A 22,878-nucleotide genomic window follows, 5' to 3' on the forward strand; every position below is an offset into this window, starting at 1 on the left:
ATAATCAGTATACATTTACTAGTATTTTTAAAGTGCCTGCTTGGGGGAGTTGGTATGATTATCTCCATTCAACAGATGAAGAAACTGAGACTCAGAGAGGTGTGGTGGTTTAAAAGAAGAAGGCTGTAGAATGAGTGATGGGGCCAGAATGTTAGGGTGTCCATATGTTCCAGTTTGCCCTAAATGGTCCACTTAAGATTGCTGCTCCAAAGTAATTTTAGCCCATTTATGCCCAGTGTTCCATTATTGGAATGCTAACCATGTGGGAATTATTTATATCCTACTGCTCCAGGTCATTGCCAAAATCCAATTGCAAAACTTCAAAAAATTGCAACCTCAGGCATAAATGGGTTAACAGAACCCCTTTTTACTCTCAAATATATCTTCCACCTCCAAAATTCATATGCTGAAGTTCCAACCCCAAGTAACTCAGAATGCAACCATCTTTGGAGGTAAGGTCTTTAAAAGAGGTGAGTAAGTTAAAATGAAACCATTTTCATGGGGCCTGAATCCAATATGACTAGTGTCCTTATAAGAAGAGGAAGATAAACCATGATTCATGAACACAGAAAAATGACCATATGTGAAAACACAGCAAGAAGGTGTCCATCTTCAGCCAAGGAAAGAGTCCTAAGAGGAAACCAACCCTGCCAGCACTCTGATCTTGGACTCCAGCCTCCAGAGTGGTGAGGAAAAAAAAACTTCTGTCGTTTAAGCCACTCAGTCTGTGGTATTTTGTTATAGCAGCATGAGCAAACTGATACAGTTGCCTTGCCTCCTAGGACTGGAACCCAGGTCTCTGCTTGGCAAAGCCATGTGCTGGCCATCGTGCCACGCTGCCCTTCACTGCTGACATTCTCCTGCCCCACATATCACTATTGGTCCTGGAATCTGAGCTGGGAGCTCAGCCTACAGGGAAAGGCAAAGCAGCCCAGCTGCATGGTGAAGGCTGGACAATTGCTACAATAGCCATGTGTATGTATAACTGTGTACTAAATGGGGTGAAAGTCCAACAGCCTATAGGTGTGAATCTGGGTACTGGGGAAGGGGAACAAGAGGGTGAGCTGCTCAGAACAGTACTGCAGAAAGAATACTACCTTCTCATCAGAGGTGCCTGTGCTCTCAGGGCCCCTGTGCTGGCCTCCTTCACACACTGCCCTCCCCATGTTGAATGGCCTATTTATGCCTGGTACCCCACTGCCCATAAACATGTCCACCCAGAAATGATAGCTTTGTCATATATGAAATCCTGGGACCTCGCATATCACAGTGAAAATGGCTAAATGGGTTACGTACCTGAGCTTTGGAATCACATAGATGTGGTTTTGAGTTGTGACTCTGCTACTTTCTAGCTCTATGACCCTAGGCAAGAAACTTACCTTCACTGAGCCTCAGTTTTCTCATCTGGAAAATGGTAATAATAACAGTATCTACTTAACAGGGTTGTAGTGAGGACTCAGATAGCGCATGCAAAATGCCCGGCACAGTGACTGGCACATAAAAAGCACGTACTCTTTAAGATTAGCCATTAATATTTCTAGGTTCTCTGTACAGGCTGTAAAAGCGCTTGAACTTCTGCCATCTGGGCCTTATCTGTCTTGTTCAACCTATGCATTCCAGTACAGAAGCATTCCATAATGCTTCACACACAATTAGAGCTCAATAAAAATGTCACAGGATTTCATAAAATGACTGAATTAACAGGCCTCCATTTTTGCAGCTGTGAAATGAGAGGGCTAGCTTAGGAAATCTCAGAACCCCCTTGAGCTGAGACAGAGTAGGATTCCAGGATGATCCCAGGAACGTGTCTTCGTGATGCTCCACATTGGCTCGTCTGATTGTCTCCTGATGGTAAGCATTCTGAAAAACAGAGGCATGCTGAAGGACAGATGTCACCTGGCCCATCATGAGGGCAGGTCAGGCATGGGAGGAAGTGGGTGCCAGTTTATATATGGGTCCTTGATAAGCATCCATGCAGGGCGCTGGGGCCTGGGACAGAACCCCGCTTGCTGCCTGGTTCCTTGGCAGGAGGACAGGGCTGTTTCAGGCATCACCTGGGAACTGGTGACTGAGATAACCTCCAACCATTGCCAATCCTCTGTCCAGGAAGACACAAATAGAATGGAAACAGCAGAGACACTACCACTTTAAGTTGATAAGGTGCTCATCTGGGATGGAAGAGTACACACATGCCAGGTCCTTTCTCCAGCCTGGGCTCCAGTTGGGGTGACTCCTCTGACTTCCCCTTATCTAGGCTCCAGTGGCATTGCTGGTTGGGAATCCATAACTAGGACTCATAGGTAAGGCTGAGGGCAGTCTGCTGGGGTAGTAGGAAAGGCAGAGGGAATGTATAGAACCCCTTTCCGGGTACATGGCATGCAGGACTGGAATAGCTGAAACAACTGGCTGTCTACCTTGTGCCAACTGCCTTCTCTCTGAGCTGTAGGATTTACACTGCTGAGAATGACAGGTCCATGGAGCACTAGAGGTTGGAGTCATATTTTGTTCCTCAGGTGGGCTATCGGCTGCCCTTCACTTCCCTGAGGCAAGGAGGAGGAAAATCTGGCATTTGGAGAGTCAGATGATCATCAGGCCCACGGACTTGGCAGAAGGCTTCAATCCAGGAAGGGTAGCTCCATATCAGAGGTACAGGAAGAACCTGGGGCTGAAATTGTATTCTCTAAAGATAGCAGGCTGCTCCCTCACCCTTTCCAACCACAGGCCTCAGTCTTCTCCATAAGATGGGCAAAGTGCATGATGCCAAATCACACCACAATTGCAGGCAATTAGAAGCTTAGTGTCTGCCTTCCCTTCTAGAAAGTAAGTTCCACGAGGACAAGAGTTAGTTTTGTCTTGCTCACTGTTGTACTTACAATGCCTGTGATGTTGGAGATATGCACCGTACTATTGTGAAAGGGAGGGACAGAGACAGAGAGGAAGGCAGGGAGGAAGGAGGAGAAACACTCTCAAAGGAAGGTCTATTTTCCTATCACGTAAGAGCTATGGGGTGGGGTGAGATGGGGGTGCAGAGAGAAGAATTCGATGTCTGAGTCCCTGCTCACCCTGACCAGAACACCGTGCTGTTTCCACAGACAGCTGGGAGAGGGGTGGCATTGCTGCCCCTCAGACGGGAACATTTCAGGGGAAAGGGAATTTGATCCACAACACAGAGTGAGGTGTGTCTTGGGCTGGGTAAAGTACCTCATCTCTTCCCTCTGGCCATGCTCAGGCTCCATGTCCCTTCTGACAGAGTGCTGGGCAGGGACGGAGGGCCCTCCTGGCTTCCTTCCTCCTCTTCCTGAAGCCCTCCCCTGCCTCAGGAGGTGGATCTTTCCCCTTTCTCCCCCACGCAGAGCCTGATTGCTAGCTTGCTTCTCAGTGGGTTGGTGAATAAGCCCTTGGGTGACATTAATTGCCATCAGGCATTAGGGGCCTAATGAGAATCATCTTCTTTGACGACTCCAGCACCTTCTATCCCCAGGGCCTCCAAGAGCTGGCCAGCTCTCGCCAGGCTGCACCTCCCCCCAACTCCAGACAGATGTGGGGGTGGGGGAAGGGCCAGAGCAGCCCTCTACAGGCCCCAGTACCAAGCCAGGCAGCAACAGCCAGCAGCCAGGGAGGAGGAAGGCTTCCAGGAAAAATGCAAACACATTTTCCAAAAACAAAATGTCACTGTCCTGGATGAAAGGAAACTCTCAGGGTCAAGAGGGCTAGCATGGAGTCAGGCAGATGGAGGGTAGGGTTTGAGCACCCCAGCTGGCTTTGCTCTGATCTGGCCCCACACTCTCACTCCAGTTGAGTGCAGAGGTATAAAACGGTGACCCTCAAGATCCATATCCTCCCCAGTAGGGATATGCCCATGGGGTTGAAGACCCTGTCCCTCCAGAGTAGGGTGGAATTGAAATGCATCCTCTGGGGATTGGGGCTGATACCCAATGAAGCTATAAAATCACTGCCATGGATCCGATGCCTGGTTATCAGATGAGGGGTGAAGGTTGACTTGTCGGGTCTGAGCTAGGTTGCACTCTAATGGAAAGGGCCTGATGGGGGAACAAATATCACTCCAGCCACCCCTCCCCCTAGTCAGCAGGTGCCTGGGTGAGTAGGCAAGAGGGGCAGTTCCCCACCCCCACCTCATGCCTCTTTAAAGGCTTGCTAAACAACCTGTAGGAAAGCACTCTCCCCTCCTCTTCTCCGTCTTCCTTCCCCAGCAGCGAATAAATAGGTCTCCCACAGCTGCGCCCCGGACCCATCCCGCACGAAGCTGAGTCCCAGAGCCCCCGCGGCCCGAGAGGAGCTGGGCACAGCAGCGAAGCTGATTCCCAGCCTGTGCCCAGCGGACTCTGGGGATGGGTGTAGGGTGCCCCCTACCCGCGCCTCTGGCAGAGCGGCTGCAAAACACCTCCGGCTCCCGGTGGGGAGCGTGCATCCTTTGAAAAGGGACATCAGTGACTGCGGTGGCGTCTACCCTGGAGAAACGCAGCTGCCGCAGCTGGCCGGCCCCATTCGGGTCCCAGCGCTAGCCGGCGTTGGGAAGGAAAAATCAAACATAAAATAGGGGCGAGCGGAATCGCGAGGTCGGCCCTTGGCCCGAGTCTCATTAAGTAGCCGCGCGCGCCCCCAGGCTGGGAATGCGGAATGGACACGTGGACAGAGGAGGGGGAGCTAGGAGTGGGGGGAGTCTCCGTGGCGCGCAAGCCGTGGGCCGCGCGCTTCGGGGCCACGTGACCACGGGGAATCTGGGAGGGGTGGGAGCGAGCGCGCCAAGCTCGGGGCCCGCTTCTGCCCGGGTGGGCGCTGAATCCCGGACGGAGGAGGAGGGCGGGCGAGCGCGAGTGTGTTTGTCTCTCTCGAGTCATTTACGACGGAGCAGCCGGCGCGAGCGCCGAGGAGGCGGCGACAGCGGCGGTTGCTGCTTCGTGCAACTGTGGCTCCCCCCACCTCCTCTTCCTTTTTGCTCCTCGATTCTTTTTCTCCCCCCACACACGTCCGTGGGGAGCCGGCTCCCCACCCGGCACCTCCTCTCCTCGCCGCCCCGTAGGCACCAGCTGCCGCTTCCCTGGCCGCAGGCTGCGCTGGTGCCGGCTGCCCTGGCCCCTGGCGCCGCGCCCGCCTCTCACCGCCCGCAGCGCGGACTGGCGCGGCGATCCGCTCGCCCAAACTGACTCGGAGAGAGCGGGAGCCGATGCCCGGCAGCACCGAGACGACAGGCGAGCGGGCGTCCAGGGGCAGGGCGAGGGCGGCGGGGAGAAGGAGGCGTCGGAGACTCTGAACCCCAGAAAAGTTCAAGGTTTGTGCAGGTTCCCCTAGGGAAGGCGAGGAGCGAGGCGGGGCAGCGCGCCCCTCTGCTGAGACAGCGAGACCTGAGCGGAGAGCGAGGTGGCCCGAAGCTGTCGCGAGCTGCCGGAGCCCCTCTGCATCTTACAGCGTTTATGGTCATCAAGCTGGAGTCGACGCCCTGGGCAGGAAGGGCTGGAGCAGGGCCATTAGCCGGCTTTCTCGCTCCTTCGCTTCTCCAAGCCTCATCTACATGGGGCAGCCCGTTCCGGCCGCGCCACCCTTGCCCCAACCGCCGAGCGGCTGCCTGGGCAGGAGGCGCTGACCTGGCCTGTGTGGAGCCCTGGCCCTGATCCAGACTGGTGAAAGCGCGCTGGAGCCGAGGAGGGAGGCTTGCAGAGGGGACAAATATCTGGCCGCCCGCCTCGAGCATCCGGTCTGGGCGTCGCCTAGGGTGGTGGCGACCCGCGTCGCCAGTCTCAGCACCGCACGGAAACTTTTCCTTCTCCAGATGGATTAAAGTTCCCTGGATTTCCTCTTTCTTTGAGAAAGACAGCATTCATTTGCACCTGACCTGGGATTTTTACGCTGGGCTGCTGCAGGGTCTTGGAGGAAGACAGCGGCTCTATCCATGTGGGGTTACTACCGAAACCGAGGAAACTGGGGCTTGCATTGGAAGTCTGCAACCTCGAGTGAGTTCGGATTCGAGCTGGGCCGTGGGGCCGGGAGATTCAGCACTGGGCTCTAGGTAGCCCCCGGGACGCCAGCGGCCACCGGGCTCGGGACTGCACGTGCGGCTCCCCCCGCGCCTCGCAGATCCTGCAGGGGGCACCAGCTGGGGGAGGTGGAGGCTCCTCCCGCCCCGAGCTGCGCCCCCACCGGCTCCGAGGGTGTAGCCGCCAGGGCCTGGGACGCCCCCTCCCCGCAAAGTGTCCCCGAATTGCACTCTCTGGCCCCGGAGCTGCATCTGAGACAGCCGGGCGCCACGGCCGCCCTGAGTTGGATGTAACCAAGCCCAGCCTGGGACCAAGTCGTCGTCGACAGTTGCCCTCTCGGACCCCTCCCGCCCCCGCCTCCGCCATGGCCCCGGGGATGTCGGGCCGCGGCGGCGCCGCCCTGCTCTGCCTCTCAGCGCTGCTCGCCCACGGTAAGTGTCGCGGCGCGGACTCGGGGTGAGGATGCGGCAGGCGCCACTGGAGGGGGCACGGGGAAGAATGGGGAGAAGAGCACCCACACCGCCTGGACTCGCAGCCGCCACTCCGGGTTTGGCCTCTCGGGTTGCAGCTCGAGTTACCGCCAGCCCCCGAGTCCTCCGGCGAGCTCAGCTGAGGGGACCGAGCCCGGCACCAGAAAAGGGTGGGGGGAGGGCGTCGCTCCAGTCCTCTCCGGGTTATAAAGAAGGGTTCGAACCCGAGGGTCTGGGGGCGTGTTCGCCCACGGAAATCTAGAGGGATCCGAGAGATCCTCCCGATCGCGTCCCGACCGCCCCCCGCCCCAGTCTCCCCTTGCGGTCAGCCAGCCTGGGGTCTGCTGGGATCCGCCGGTATTGCGTCTTTCAACGCCCCGGGCGCGCAGGCCGGTGCGGGGCCGCGCCGCCCGGCGTCTCGCTTCCTGCGGCGGTCCTCGGGAAGGGAAGTGGACTGACTCCGGGCCGGGCAGCCGCCGCGGCTCGCACGCCCACGGTCCTGTGAGCCGCATCTAAATGGCCGGCTTAGGCGAGCCCGGAGGGCGGGGGTCTGGGCACCGGCACAGGCCGGGGCCGCGGGCGGCGCGCGAAGGGAGCAGGCTCCGCGCTCTCGCATTCTGCAATCTGTTGCGTCTGCTCCCCAGGCTCGCCCCGGGCTCCGCGGTAAAGCGGGTGGGAGAAGGAGGGACAGGGGTTGGCGCGCTTTGGCGGTGGGACAGCGGGCATACGGGTGGCGGGCAATGGGTCTTTGAACAGCCCCCAAGAGTGGGAACTCAGACCAGAGGAAAGGAGGCTGCAGCGGGCCTTCCTCAAGCTGGAGACGCTCCAGGAGGCGAGGGGCGCAGACCGAGGTGGGAGGGAGACAGCTCTGAGAGGAGAATGGAGAAGCGGGGCCCTCTGCTCCCTCCCAACGTGAAACCAGCAGACGTGGGATACATTTTCTCAACCAGCAAGGTGTGGCGGGGTTGGGGGGCGAGGGTGTTTCGGTGCTCCACGCTGAGGGTTGAGCCTCAGGCAGGATGGAGGGCGCTTAGATGGAGGGGGCAGTGGGCTGTCTGCATTGGTGGAGCGCCCTCGATGTGCCGGGCTCAGCTCTTGCCCAGATCTGCCCAGTCCCTAAGAGCCTGCCCAGTCCCTAAGAGCCTGCCCAAGCTCGCCAGGAGTGTGCCCAAGATCTCTAACCAGCGGCCTCTTTCACCCCGACCAAAGCGCATTCTCAAGGTTGAAAGAATAAGAAAAGGAAGGGGCTCTCGGAATCTTAGGGTCCTGGGGCTAGGAGGGGAGAGGGGAGCAGGCGGACCTCCCTCTGTGGGTGGCTTGGTTATTCCCGGCTGAGGTGACTCCAGGGGGGTTGTTGTGCGTTCAGTTCACCAGAGACAGCTAACCTCAGTTCTTTATGGGAGGAATGGGCAGAGCAGCGTGCCAGCAGGGGGACGAGGGTGAGATAGGGGGAAGTGGGAGCATAGCGGGGAACCGGAAATCTCCAGGCTCTGTGTGCAACACTGAGAATGGGGTTGGGGGAGAGGGAGGTGGGCTGCCTGTCTGCGTGCTGGAGCTGCATGGACTGCACTTGTGACCTAGCACTGGCCGGCAGGGAGTTTCCCTGCCCAGTAGGGGGAAGCCCAGAAACCCAGGCCTGAGTCCAGGTGGCTTCTTCCCCTTTTCTTTCATCTTGCTGTCAGAATTCCCTACCCAAAGCCCAACCACGGCCTCACCTCAAACGCTGTTGATGGGCAGCTCAAACTCTGTCATTAGGGCCCCTCTGCCCACCTTCCTGATCCCTGAGACTGGAATTAAAGATCCCTTTCCCTTCCTCACCTGCCAGAATCCTGCCTGTTCCTAAGACGCAGTTCCAGCTGGGCCTTAGCGTCCTGGCTGCCTTCCTTTGGTCTTGGCCTTGGCCTCCTTTTGTCCTTAGGCACCAGTGCCCTCTCTGTGCCCCAGTAGCCCTGGATTGGTGGAGGCAGAGCCGTGGGCTTATTCCCTGTCTCTCCACACAGCCAGTGCCTAACACAGTGACAGCACACATAAGGACAGAGGGCTTGGCTGCCTGAGCAGAAAGAAGGTATTTGAGGAGGTAGGGTCAGAATCGCCCCATTGAGTAGACATTTTCCTCCTGACTATGTGGCTCCATTTCCAAGCTCCTTCCCTGAGTCCTGAACTCTCTTCTCCATCCCATGTCTCAGTCTCCCCTGTCTCAGAGAAGGGTGCCAGCAGATACTTAAAACTTCGGGGATCCCCCAGATGGGTAAGGCCAGTATGATAGAAATCCCCCCACAATAAAACCCCCTCTCCTCTGGGCCGCCCTCCTCCTCCAGGGCTGCCTGACACCCACCTAGCCACCCCTTCCCTCTGTTAAGAATAGGGTACAGGGACTTAGTCTCCCTTTGAGCTGACTCTTGGTTGGGGTTTCTGGGCTTTTCTAAAATACTGGGGGATAGAGGGACAGTTGCAGTTTTCTGTGCCTGGCAGGCAACTGAGGTCACAGGGTTCTGACCACACGGCCAGACTGAGAGCCAAGTAGCCTGGGTTTCACTCTGACTCTGGTGCCACCAGGCAGGGTTACCTTGGGCTGCCTCCCTCACATTCCCCATTTCCACAGGCAGTATGGTCTCTGGTCTGTCTCTCCCCTTTCCAGTTTCTGCCAGGAGTCTTGGACAGAGACCATGTGTGAATGGAGCCCCACTACCTTTTCAGGGCCCAGTTCAGCCCATGAGATAGGCAGAGTGGTGTGTCTGGGCACCTCTACACTGTTCCCAGTCTCCAGGCTTCTTCCAGGGAACATCTGTGAAGACCACTTTCTTGTATCTAATCTTTGAGGAGACTCCCAGCCCCGTTGTTAAGTTCAAATAGGAGTTTGGAGGTCAGCGTGGTGGATAAATCTATTAGAGAGTTGATTATGTCAGCTCCCTACTCAGGAACCATTACTGGCTCCCCACAGCCTCTAGGATCAAGGGCACACTCATTGCCCTGGCCTCCAAAGCCCTTTATGATCTTGTCCCAATCCACATCTTCACTTCCATGATACTGGCCTCTCGCCATCCTCCATGTGCCCCATGAGGTATTGCTTTTTCTCACTTTCCTGCCTTTCTGCTTTTGCACCCACCAGCCCCTCCATCTGGATTACTCAGCCTCCAGAAATTCTTACTTAACCTTCAAAGCTGAGTTCAAATGTCACCTCCTCCAGGGAGCCTCCCTAGATTACCCCCTAGCTTCTCACCAGCAGTCCCCATGCCCCGATAGAAATATATGAACTTTTTCCATGACTTCTTTGGTACTTCATGTGACTTTTCTAGCACTTCTTCCTCATAGGCTGCTGTGTGAGGGGTATACATGGGCATGCTTACCTGTGCAATCCTCCTGATCCCCACGTTCTTGCATTTAGGGCAGGAGCCATGTCTTCCACATGTTTGCATGGCTCTCCAGTGTTTGACACATAGCAGGTGCCCAGAAGAAATGGATGGGGCAGGAGAACAACTCTGCATTGAGGCACCCTCCCAGCATCAGTTGAAAAGGGAGCTCTGGGGTACAGGGTAGAAGAGGGGCAGGGGAGGAGACAGGCAGAGATACCACAAAGAGAGTAAAAGGATGGAGCAGGCCCATGCCGTGCGCCTTGAGTGGGCACATACAAGATCCAAGTGTCTCAGGTGACATGCTATGACATGGTCTCACAGGATACAAATGTAGTGCCCAGGGTCATTCTAAATACATTATCTCAAAACGTGTCCTCACCTCCATGATCCCCAGCCCAGCAACCTTGAGTTTCTCCTGTGGGTTGTGTCCACACACCCCACCCCATCCCTGATCGCCCAAGCCCTGAGCCCTTTTGGAGATGCAGGAGGAACACAGCAGGACAGGGTAAGCATCAGCCCTTGGGAGACCCCCTTACTGCCGGGCGTGAGGGATGATGCTTGTCTCCCCTCTCCCACACCCATCTTTCTTCTGGCCACACACAGCCATATTCACAACACAGCCTTGTTAATGTTTAAGACCAGTAGGTGGGGATGTGTTATAAACTTGGTGGCAGAAAATGAGCTTTATTGGAATCCATTCTGAGAATGGCTGGTGCTTCACTGTGGGGGATAAGGCCACTGTGGAATACCAGAGCTAAACTTGGGTGTCTCCTAGGCCCTTGCCAGGGGCCTGTCTGGAACTGATAGACCCTGGACCTGAGATTGGTAGTGAGTGCTGGTGATGCTGCAGAAACTGAAACCCTGAGAGGCACCAATTCCCACCACTGGGGTCTGGCCCGCCTACCTGGGGTAGGGGAGTGTGCATTGGGGGCAGAGTCTCACCTTGTTGCCCTGCACATAATGATGTCCACAACACTGAAAGAGGAACCGCCAAATTCAGCCTCATGTGGATGAGGACATGGACACACAGAGAAGGGACTGATCCAGGTCATTTTGCAAGTTTGTTCTGGGATCAGAACAAGCACCAGAGCCCAAATAGGGCTCCTGGCTTGGCTGTCTGCCCCAGACTTCTCAACAGATTCCACCACCTCTACTTTCCCCTCTCTCGGCAGCTTCTTCCAATGATGGGCTTCTAGCCTCAAGCCAGCCTCTGGTTGCAAGCAGTCATGATAATCAATCACTAGTAGCATTCATTAATAAACCTTACCAAGTGCTATGAAAGAAATGTGAGGGGTTCCACACCTGATCCCCAGCTCTTTCAGTAGCTCAAAGTCCAGCTGGGGGGAATGAGACAAAGGTCCAAAGTCTTGAAATTCAAAGCGGTTTGAAATCACACAGTCCTCAGGATATAGGATATCTGGGTTCAAATCCTGACTTTGTCATCAGTTTGCTGTGAAGCCACACGTATTTCACCTACTTCTCTGGGTCTTGTTTTCCTGCTCTCCCAAATGAGAGGGGGCAGTTTCCTCCAAGCCCCCTTCCAACTCTTTTATTCTGTGATGGAGAAGCCCCTTCTTAACTCCCTCATCTTTCTCTGCCCAAGCCCACACCTCTCTCCCCTGATTCCTGCAGCCGATGCTAACAAGTGGATACGATTCTTCCTCCCCATTTCCTCCCCAGGGTCTTCCTTACTTCTTCCTTGCCCGTGCTCAACACAGAATTTTAATAAGAGATTAATGAACCAGTTGTGTGTGTGTGTGTTTTCAGGAACATAAATTTCTTTAAAAATTTTCCTTCTCTGTCTTTTTAAATGAAAAGAAAAGTAGGCCTTATTATCACCAATTCAGCTGGCTCCAGCAGTCCCCAAGGATTGGACAGGGTATCACAGAGAGCCAACACTCATCTAGCTACTGCACGGGGTCTCTGGGGGACAAATGGAACCTCCAAAGAAAGGGGGGACTGAGACAAGTGAGGCCATTGTTGCAACAAGTGGGGACAAGCAAGCCATTAGAGTGGTCTCAGCACCCACAGTCTGAGTCCAGGCACCATTATCTCCTTTCTGCTGTCTCAGCTAGGATACCTCACCCTTACTTCTAAAGCCCTTTCAGCTCTCCACCACCACCACTTCCCACCCACTCTCTGCCATACACACTTCCACCCCAGGCCCTGCTGGCTATCAGACAACCCAGGAAGATGAAGTGGAAAATGGAAGCAGTTACCTAGATAATTCAATGCTTGTTGCATGAATGAATGAGTGCAAGGATGAATAATTCAATGCAAAAAAAAAAAAAGGAAGTAGAAAAGATAATTGAAGGAAATCTCTTCTTGCCTAAATTATCTAGGACATTACTTGCCCTCAAAAAGTTCTGCTTTTTATCAAACTTTAATCCTTCCTGCTGCATTCTCACCCACACTTTTTTGGCCTGTGAGAATGAGCGGCTGGTTATTCTCTTCTCTTACATGGCTTTTTCTGTTCAGTTCAAACTAATGGCAGTGGGCAGGATGTGTGCCTGCTGGCAGAGTTTCTCAGATTTTCTGTTTCCCTGGGCCTGTTTTTCATGACCACAGGAGTTAGAGAATGAGGTACCCAGTGTTACCAGGATGGATAGGATGACTCTTAAAATGGTCCAGGTTCTCAGCAGTATCTCCATCCAAGAATTTCCAGAACTGAACATCAGACCCCATGGGGCCCTGGCCTTGAAAGAACAGGCAGCTAGGATACCCCACCCTTACATCTAGACCCCTCCCCAGGAATACAGCCCTGGAGCTGGCCAACCCTTAAACAGAATCAGTCACAGTCACACTGAGTGGCAAACTCTCTCTTATTCTGAAGAAGAAAAGTGGTGTGGGGGTGGGGGAGTGGGGAAATGGTTCTTGCACTTGGGGAGCATCCAGTATAACAAGGGAGGCACATTCCCATCTTCAAACAGGCCCCAATAAGATGAGGGAGGCACAGCTCAAGACCTCAGGGGTAGCGTTTGTTCCTTGCATGGTGAGGGTCTAATGGTGAGTGACTGACCACTTTGCCCAGCCCTTCCTGGTCTCTCCTTCCCCACCTCAGCCCCCAGGGTTTTGGGGGAGCCTGGCTCTGGTCCAGACGCCAGTGTATTTTTAGTGGCTTGGTACAGGTGATGCAGCGACCTTGTCATGGTGGAAGAAGGGTGTTGGTGGGAGGTAGGAGCGCAGATGCACACTCATGTGCACACCCACTCAGTCATGGCCACACACTGCTAACCTTGAACATTCTAACACTTCTCCAGTTCAGATCTATGATGACTTTGTCACAGTGGCTGCTATCTGAACGCAGCACTGTGATCCCCTTTTTAGGCAAGGCAAAGCTGAGGCTCAACAGAGTCCTGGCCACACTGGCTCTTGAAGTCAGGTTTTCTGACCCTGCCTTCAGAGGTCTTCTTATCATACCTCTCTGTCTCCTGCCAACAGAATCAGCACAGATGCAGGCAGCCAGCCATGCGAGCCAATATACCTGAGTGAGTCCTGCCTGGTGCTGTCAGGGCCCACTGACCCTCCAGTTTCCTCTGAGCCTTTATCTCCCCTTGCCCTCTATGCTTCTTTCAGTCCCTTGAATAAGTCATGCTCTTTTGCATGTCACGGTCTTTGTACATGCTGTTCCCTCTGACCAGAACACTCTTCCACTCCCTTGCCTACTCAGCTTTCAGGGCAGAGCATATCCACCACGTCTTCCTGAAAGCCCATCCCTAATCGAAGAAGAACAAGGACCCACTGCAACTCATGACAGATTTGCCGTGGTTTTAAGTCTGCATTGCCCGGCTTCCTGCTGGCTGAAAGCTCAAATGGATCTGGACCGTGTGTGATCTTTTCCCTGCCTCCGTATTCCCAGAGTCTGTCTGGGAGGGGATGTCTGAAATAAAATAGGCAGCCGATGACTTGTCAAATGAACCAGTGAACAAACCATTGTGCACATACATGCACATAGAGACATTGTCACTCAACAAGTATTCAGTTAGTGCTTACTATGTGCCAAGCACTGTTCTAGGCACTTGGTTGTAGTCAGTGCACACAACAAAAATCCCTGCACTCGTGGTGGGTATGTTTGTCAGAGGAAGGATGCACAATATACATTCTTATGTATATTGGGGGTGGAGAAGGCAGACAGTAAATAATAAATACATTGAATAAGTGAATTATATATGTTCAAAGGCAACAAGTGGTTTTTATTGTTGTTTTGTTGTTGTTTTTCTGAGACAGAATCTCACTCTGTCACCCAGGCTGGAGTACAGTGGCGCCATCTCGGCTCACTACAGCCACTGCCTCCTGGGTTCAAGTGATTCACCTGCCTTAGCTTCCCGAGTAGCTGAGACTGCAGGCATGCACCACCACACCTGGCTAATTTTTGTATTTTTAGTAGAGACGGGGTTTCACCATGTTGGCCAGGCTGGTCTCGAACTCCTGACCTCTGGTGATCCACCCACCTTGGCCTCCCAAAGTGCTCGGATTACAGGCAAGTGCGTTTTTTTTTAAAAGACAGGGAAACGGGATAAGGAGAACTGGAAATTCTGAGGTGGGTGTGTGTGTCAGGGGAGGGATGCCCAGCATTGATACCAATGATCATTTGATAGTACGTCCTTCAGCAAAGACATTAAGGTGAGAGAGAAACTAAGTGAATATCTGAGAGCCTTTGGGGTGGAGGGACCAGCCAGGTTAAGAGCTCTAGGGGGAGTGGGCTTGACCATTCAAAGAACAGCAAGGAGGTCAGTGGGGTAGAGCACCTGGATGGACCAGGAGGGAGGGGATGATGGGGCTGGGGGCGCCCTTATAGGAACAGTGACTGGCAGGCTGAGGGAAATAGGGAGCTGTCATGATGGAGGCCACATGCCGGCTGTTCTTATCTGCCCAGGGCATTTGGGATCCTAAGCAACCTTCAATTTATTTCGCAGGTTTGGATTTTCTTCCTAATTACCTACCTTTACAAAAAAGCAGTTCAGGGGCAGGGATTACATGCACTTGTTTGGCCTGTCTGATCTTACACCACTGATTTGCGGAGTGTGACAGTGGCAGGTGTGGAGGTCCTTGTGTTCAGGGACTGCAAAGTCAACTTCTTCTGAGTCCCTGAGCACCCTGCAATGGCCCTGGGTTACTTGTTGCTCTGACCTCACTGCCTGTTGCCAGTCTATGTTTGCAAATGCCTTAATTGGTGGTCCCTCCACCCACCACTGGAGCCCTGCCACCTCATGACCGCTGTGGCCCACGACTCCTAGCCAAGGAGGTGACCTGCCCCAGGATGACCACATTGTCCCCTGCCCTGTCCCTCCTGGGGAGAGGCTGGCTTATGGGGTCTTTGTCCAAAAACAAGTAACTATTGAATTGGAATAGGAAAAATGGCCATTTTCTCAGCTGCCAACACATCAGAGAAATGATCTCAATTTTCTGTGGCTGTATTCGGCAGGAGAAAAACTGCCATCAGTCAGCCCCGTGCATGAGAGGTCTGAAATGCTGTGGGAGGTTGTGGGGCGAGAGGCAAGGGGACTGGCATGGTGCAGACGACTGGGCTCCCTCCTGGGGCATTGCCAGCCCTCCTGCTTGGGAAGTTCGCCCCCACCTCCAGCCACCACTGGCCACACACCTGTGTCTGAGCAGTTATTGCACTATCTAGTTATTTCAATGGTCACCCGTTATGAGCCACACCCTGTGCTGGACACCAGGAATCGTCCCCCCCGGAGCTGGCTGTGGACTCTGTTCTCTCAGCTTGGTCCCGACACTCATAGCTTTCCTCCTCCACTTTCAACCTTTCCCTATACTCAGCTCTGAAACCAACCTGTCTGCTGTCCTCACTTCCACATCTGCACAGATTGTAATAAAATGCAGAGTCATAGAGATGTTGCAAAGGATACAGAGCATTGCAGAGGAAGAGGGAGAAATCTCATAACTGTTAGAGGGACCCGGGGAGGCTTCATGGAAGAAGTGCCACTTTAGGAGCCCTTGATTAAGTTCAAGAATTCTGCTTCTGAAGACTAATCAGTCGGCATCTACTGTTTGTCTGATACCGTTGGTAAGATAAAAACACAAGGCAAAAATGGTCACTGGCCAGCTAGCACTCAGAGTGTTGGTGGGAGAGAGCCAAGCTGCCTGTGAAGAAATAGCAAGATATGGTGATGAGTTCATGGTATGTAATTGGTAACTGTTTACCTGGGTGATCTTTAAAGACCCCTCGGAACTTTGGCCCAATGTTCCATGGAGTGCTGGGGAGCTGTAGAGTGTTATGGAGTGAGGGAATGACATCATCAAAGCAAGGTTCTCAATAATTACTTGGTCAGGGAACAATGGGCAGATTGGAGCAATGCTGAAGGAAGTGTTGGCAGCATCTGATCTGGGAGTGGGGGTCTTGGGATGGGAAATTAGCACTAGAAGTCATTCGAGGCGCCACCACATGGCAAAGAGCCCATCATTAGAACCAGAGTGATGCATCTGAGTGTGAGTGCTGACTCTGCTGCTTACCAGCAGCCTGACTTAGGTGTCTACTCCTTGGTTTCCACCTCTGTAAGACTGGATGACAGATTGAAGGTGAGGAGCCCGCAGCACGAAGGCTGAGTACTTGGAAGTGTCTTCATTATTTTAGCAGCCAAGGCCTGGAGAGCAGAAGGGACATGCCTGTGACTTCACAGCCAGTTCTGACTACTTGGGTTACAAGGAGCATCTTTATGGTCCAGTCAGGAGTTCTGAAGAATATGACCAAGTAAGAGAACCTAGAGAGAGATGGGATCTCCCACACTATTTTTTTTTTTTTTTGGAAGTCAAGGTCTTGCTGTCACCCAGGCTGGAGTGTAGTAGTATGATCACAGCTGGCTGCAGACTCAACTTCCTGGGCTCAAGCAATCCTCCCACCTCCACATTCCCAAGCAGTTGGGACTACAGGCACATGCCATCATACCTGGCTAATTTTTAATTTTTTTCTTTCCCTGGGGTCTTGCCATCATTGCCCAGTCTGGCCTCGAATTCCTAGCCTCAAGTGATACTCTGGCCTTGGCCTCCCAAAGTGTTGGGAGTATAGGCATGAGCCACCACATCCAGGCTTCCTCACTATTTTTAATGGAGAGGAAGCCTCCCTCCTCATTCCTCACCCAACAGTCAGCCAGCAGCTGAAGGAGCAGATCCACACAGGTATCACTCTCAGCATTTGGGCCCCAGGAAGGCCTTAGGAACCAGTTATGTCAGAGAATCGTGGTGGGTCTTCAAGTCACACAAATGTAGGTTGAAATGGTGTGGGCTGCCTGCCCTGCTGCGGTGTAGCTGAGTGACCCAGGAGCACTGACTGACATCTCCCTGAGGCTCTCCTCCCCCATCTGCAAACTGGGAGTAATACCCTCTCTCAGGCTGGGCTGCCACATGAATGAGATCCCGTGGTGTGTTTGGAACTATCCAGAACAAACGCTACGTGCCTGCTGGAGGGGCTAGGTAAACTGGGGTCTTTCCATCCTTTCTTGCCTAGAGCCAGGCCTTACTGCTGGGAAGCATGTTTAAGACAGCACCAGAGACTTCCTGGAGAGCTGTGTTCTGGTGGTGGGGTTTTTTTGTTTTGTTTGGGATCTTTTTTTTTTTTTAACCCTTGATGCCTCTTAGCAACATGCTGCTTGTCTTAAAAACAGCAGTGACCAGCTGCTGGCCCCCTCCCTTCCTCCCTCCCGACTTTCCTTCCCAGGAAAGAAGTCACAGGCATCGTCCCATGTTCCCAGTGCTTCTGTAGCCCAGCCGGGGTGGAGGAGGCATTCCTGGGTCCAGCAGCCAGCCCCCATCACAATATCAAAGTTATACCCAGCTGGCAAGGCCACTGCTTCCTGAAATTTGCATCCTCCCCATAGTGGCCCCTAAGGTGGGTATAAAGTCTGTCTACACACTGACAGGACAGCACTGCCATTGCCAGATAGCAGGTCTAGGGTTATAGGGAGTTTCTGGCAAGGAATACAGGCCTCCCTAATCTGCAGCCTAAAGGTGTGTGGGGAGAGATACAGGCTTGAACCCTGAAGATCCTGGAGCAGAAGCCTCCTCGTCCACTCCTAGCAGGATGGCCAGGTGACCACAGGCAAATTACTCTTTAGTTTCAGTTTCTTTATGTGCAAACAATAAGAAGAAAAACCTACCCATCTTGCAGGGTTGTTGAGGATGGGGCCACTGCAGTTATGCCCTGTCAGTGCTCGCTTAGTAAATGGTTGCCATAATCATTATTTCATAATGGTATCATTGGCATCAAGGAACCCTTAGGCGTCACCTCAGACAAACCTGATCCACCCAGCGTGTCCCCCACCTCCCCACCTTCCCACCTCTGGTGTTGCTCTTTCCACTGCTGTTCTCTCAGCCAACTGCATACCCTGTGACAAACCCTTCCTCTCAGTGGAATTTTGTTTTCTTGTCTTTGAAATAGAGGTTGCTGAGCAGCATCGGCACTGTCCAATAGAAATATAACACCAGCCACATGTCTCACTTAATCTTGTCTAGTTATCACATGAGAAAAAGCTAAAAGAAGCAGGTGGAATTAATTTTAATAGTATGTTTTAACCAATATGCCCAAACAATTGTCATTTCAACATGTAATCAGGACCAGGCGTGGTGGCTTATGTCTGTAATCCTAGCACTTTGGGAAACTGAGGCCAGAGGGTCCCTTGAGACCAGGAGTTTGAGATCACCCTGAGCAACAGAATAAAACCCCATCTCTACATTTTTTTAAAAAAACAAACATTATATTAAAACGATCAAAAATAAAAACGTAATCTGTATAAAAGATTATGAATCAGATATTTTGTTCTTGTCTCTTGTATTACATCTTCAAAATCCCTTGTACATTCTGCCCTTGCCGGCAGCACATCTTCATGCCAATTAGCCACATTTCAGTTACTCCACAGCCACATGTGGTGAGTGGCCACCCAACAGGACAGTACAGGGCTGTATGCTGTCCACGGGCTTATCCATACCCAGTTCTCCTATTGGAGGTATTTTCAGGGCCCCGGAGTCAGTGCTCTGGGACTGATGAACTGAGCCCACTTACCTCCTGCTGTCCTTGGAAATCCCCTGCCTAGCTCAGTGCCTGCTCAGCCCTTCCTCAGCTCTGGCATGATTTGTGCTGGCGATGATGACTCCCATCCATTCAGAGGCAGCAGCTCCCAGGGCCGGGGTAGGCAGCTCCCAGCTGCCTCCCAAGGCCACCTTCCCTTCCCCTCTGCCAGGAGATCCTGTAAACTACAAGTCAAATCATCACCCTTCTGCTCAGAATCACCTCATTGAGAGTGACAGCCAACGTCCTCACAGCAGCTCACACCGCCAGCATGATCTGTCCCTTTTCCCGACACTACCTCTCTGACCCAGTCTTCCCCTTCACCTGCTCAGCTCCGGTCACGCTGGCTTCTTTTCTGGCCCTGACATGCCAGGCACAGAGCCTCAAGGACGATTCCCCACTCTTACCTCCTACCTCTTCCGGGTCCCTCCCTGGTCACCCTGTATCTAAAGTAGCCCTGTTCACTTTCACTCTGTCCCCTGACCCTGCTCTGTTTCCCTTTACCTGACATATGACATGGTTATGTGTCCCATAAACCCCTGAGAGCAGAGGCCATCTCTGTTTTGTTCAGTGCTGTATCCCCAACTGCTGAGGTCTGGCACAGAAGAGATGCTCAATAATGATCTGTGGGATGAATGAATGAACCTGGGAGCCTCCTCCTTCCCACCCGCTCACTCTTTCAAACCAAGGAGTCACTAGGAAGACAGATTGGGTGGCATGATTGGCAGTAACCAGAGAGAAAATATATTCCTTCATTCACTCATTAACACATTCATCTGCCATATCCCAGCTGTGTGGTCTTGGAAATATTGCTTAAATTCTCTGTGGCTCCATTTCCACATTTATAAAATGGGATAATAAGAGTGCCTTTCTCATAGAGTTGCTGTAATGAATAAATGAGTTAATGCATGTAAAGTGCTTGGAGCAGCGCCTGGCTTGTAGGAAGTGCTCAAATAGACACTCGCTATTGTTTCATTCAGCACGTGTTTTTTTGTTTGTTTCTTTGTTTGTTTTGTATTTTAGAGACAGGGTCTTGCTCTGGCATGATTATAGCTCACTGCAGCCTCGAACTCTTGGGCTCAAGCGATCCTTCTGCCTCAGCCTCCCGCGTAGTAGCTGGGACTACAGATGCATGCCACCATGCCCAGCTAATTGGTTTCTTGGAGTTTTATTTTTGGAGATGGAATTCTAATGATGTTATCCGAGCTGGTCTCGAGCTTCTGGCTTCAAGTGGTCTGCTCGCCTCAGTTTCCCAAAATGCTGGGGTTACAGGTGTAAGCATGTTTTTGAACACCTACTGCACACCAAGCACTATGGCAAACACCAGGTAGGCAGAGACGAAGATACAGTGGCTGGCTGATATGAGACAAGGATGCAAATAATTTCAGTGCAGTGTGATTGATGCTAGGGTGCGGGAAGAGCAGGGACTGGCCTACCCGGACTTTGAAGAGGGCCAGGTGTGGCTTCCTGTCATTCTGTAGAAACCACTGCCAAAATCTATGTGAACTGGTGAGTTGAGCTCCAGCAGCACCATGGCATAACATTTCATCCAGGGCTTTTCCCATTCAGTCACTGCAGTGTGCTGAACAGAGCACAGCCTAGGAATTAGGGAACCTCAGCTCTGACAGCAACCTGATGGGAGTCACTTTTCTTCCCCAAACTTCAGTCTTCTCACCTGTAAGGTGGTCTATAATGAACAGTGCCCACCTCTTAGATCATGAGAATTCAATGAGCTGATGGATGTAAAGTACCAGCATGTGCCTGGACGCTCAATAAACAGGAGAGATACTCTGATTATCCTCATTATTGGTACCAGCCAATGGGAAGACCTCCTTATAGGGTGCCCTGCATACAGCTAGCGCTAGATCTGTGTGTGTGGACCTACACTGAGAGCCTGTGTGTACTCTGAATTTCTCTCTGGACTGTGGCACAGAGGGCTGCACAATGAGGTGTGATCCTTAAAGTCAAAGAAACATGGGATGGGGGCTGGCAGGGAGATTCGGGCCCTTCTCACCTGGAACCATTTCTGTTTTAAAGATGGGAAAACCAAAGTCCAGAGAGGGGAGAGTTACAAAGCCAGGGTTAAGACCCATGTGCCTGACTCCCAGGCCAGTGGGCTTCTTCTTGTGTCTTCTTTGGTTTCACATGAGGGTATTGACAGGGGCAGCAAGGCCAACAATTGCTGAAGGAAGTTGGTTGGTCACAGCTGTGGGTACCCTCACCTCTGGCTTCCCTAGGGACTGTATCTGGGGAGGCGCCCCAGCAGGCCTGGTGTTTACATTGAGTAACCAGATTCCATCTCCAATAATCACATCACAAACAGCATGAAATGTGAACTATGGGGAAGGCTTTGCTAAATGTGCGACTGGTTTTCTTATTTTTCCCTCCATTCCCCTCCCTAGGATCCCAACCCCTCTCTCCCTCTCATGTCTCTCTGTCACACACACACACACACACACACACACACACACACACACGACCTGCATTGCCCAGGCAACCGGTGCAGGCCTTTGATTCCAGCCCAGTGAAGGCCATCTTTAGAAGAGAGATTTCCCCTGTCTGGGGTGTGGGCAAGGGGAATTGGTATTTGAAGATCAGGTTCTTGCTCCTTGAAGTTCACCACTGTTCCCCACCATGACCAAGGAATGTGGAGCCGTTGGCAGTTTAAAAATGGCTAAACATCTTATACCATGTAAGCCTCATCCATGAAATTGGCAATCATGATTCCCATTATATGGATGAGGAAACTGAGGCTTAGAGTATGGAAGGGACCACCAGGTCACAGAGACAGAATTAGCAGAGCAGGACTCTAGCTCAGGAGACAGTCCTCTACTCCCCCTGGGCCTGAATCCTCCAGGCCTCAAGACCATTCCTCCAGCCCCTGGTGTCATAGAGGATGTGTCACACCCATTCAGCTTAGTCCCAGTGTCATCAAATTTACCCGTGCAGGTGCCCCAGTCACAAAAAAGGGACACTGAGGCATGGAATGGCTGACTCATTCCTGGCAGTTGCTTTTCTCCTCACGTGTCTCAGCTCTTGGTCCATAATTTGCTTCCTTTCTCTTGGTCCCTGGCTATTCCCAAGGGGTCTCCCAGCCCTGATGTGTGGGACAGAACTCTGCAGCTCCTTCTCAGAATCCAGATTCTCCTCCACATCTCTGCAAAGTCGATCAGCATAAAACCATCCCTGGGCTTTGCCTTTAAAAGTCTTCATCTTTTCTCTTCTCCCTAAATGGCCCCTAAATGATTTCTGTAAATTGCTCTAAGTAGCTCAAAAAAAAAAAAAAAAAAAAAAAAGGAAGAAAGAAATAATAATAACTCAGCGACTGACTGCCTGACCGGAATGTCGATGGCTCTCCTCCTGCCTGGCTGCACCTCCCAGCTCCTTCCCACTGAGCATCCAGACACTCAGCCCCTCTGCTCCAAAGCTAGGAAGGGGGAGCTATGCCTCAGCCTGAGCCCTGCCTCCTCCCTCAGGCAGGAGGCTGCCCAAATCAGAGCTGCAGCCACCATATCAGACAGGGAGCTCCTCAGGACAGCAGTATCCTCCCCTTCCCTTCCCCTACCACCACCAGACTGGGGACTCTTCCAGGGGAGACCTGCACCTCCCTCATCAGTCTGGGGACTCCTCCAACTACCTCCTTCTCAGACTAGGGGCTTCCCCAGGAGAGACTGTGCCTGCCCTGTCAGACAGGGGATTCCCTCGGGGCAGGGCTCCAGAGGCACTCAGAAGCCCCTCTGAGTCTAACTTTCTGCATCTAGCTCCTTTATAGAGCCTCATTTTTTTTACCCCAGGTTAGAAATCTAGGTCCTGATTCCTAGGAAAATAGATCCTAGGATCTTTTTCATTGATTCAGTCAACTATTCATTGATTCATTCCATTCTACAAAGGTTTCCTGAACACCTACTGTGTGCCAGACACTGACTGGATATGTGTCCTTCTGCAGATATGGTTCTTCTTGGGGTAGGGCATCCAGCCCGAGGCAGGCACTGTGGTAGCCGCCCCTGTGGAGGTGAACCCAGCCTTTTTTCAGTGTGGGC

General features: G+C 52.6%; 2 protein-coding genes across 3 annotated transcripts in view; one reads left to right on the forward strand and one right to left on the reverse strand.

Annotated features, from left to right (window-relative positions):
* Positions 1-2,813: 2,813 nt before the first annotated feature.
* On the reverse strand, positions 2,814-4,551 carry LOC104675106 (uncharacterized protein C17orf102). Its single transcript, XM_010379564.2, is given in 4 exon segments — positions 2,814-2,904; positions 4,162-4,216; positions 4,219-4,485; positions 4,488-4,551. Coding segments are annotated over 4 exon segments (477 nt in total).
* A 302-nt stretch (positions 4,552-4,853) lies between these two features.
* The window catches only part of TMEM132E (transmembrane protein 132E), a 59,382-nt gene continuing 41,357 nt past the window's right edge, over positions 4,854-22,878 (forward strand). The window contains exon 1 of one of the 2 annotated variants that reach the window (XM_030923932.1): positions 4,854-6,424. In XM_030923932.1, the coding sequence (XP_030779792.1) occupies positions 6,358-6,424 (67 nt within the window). In that variant the 5' untranslated portion in view covers positions 4,854-6,357. The remainder of the gene's footprint in view (positions 6,425-22,878) is intronic. The other variant, XM_010379563.2, reaches the window with a different exon arrangement.

This window comes from Rhinopithecus roxellana, chromosome 19 (genome assembly GCF_007565055.1).
Source record: "Rhinopithecus roxellana isolate Shanxi Qingling chromosome 19, ASM756505v1, whole genome shotgun sequence".
Classification (NCBI taxonomy): Eukaryota; Metazoa; Chordata; class Mammalia; order Primates; family Cercopithecidae; genus Rhinopithecus; species Rhinopithecus roxellana.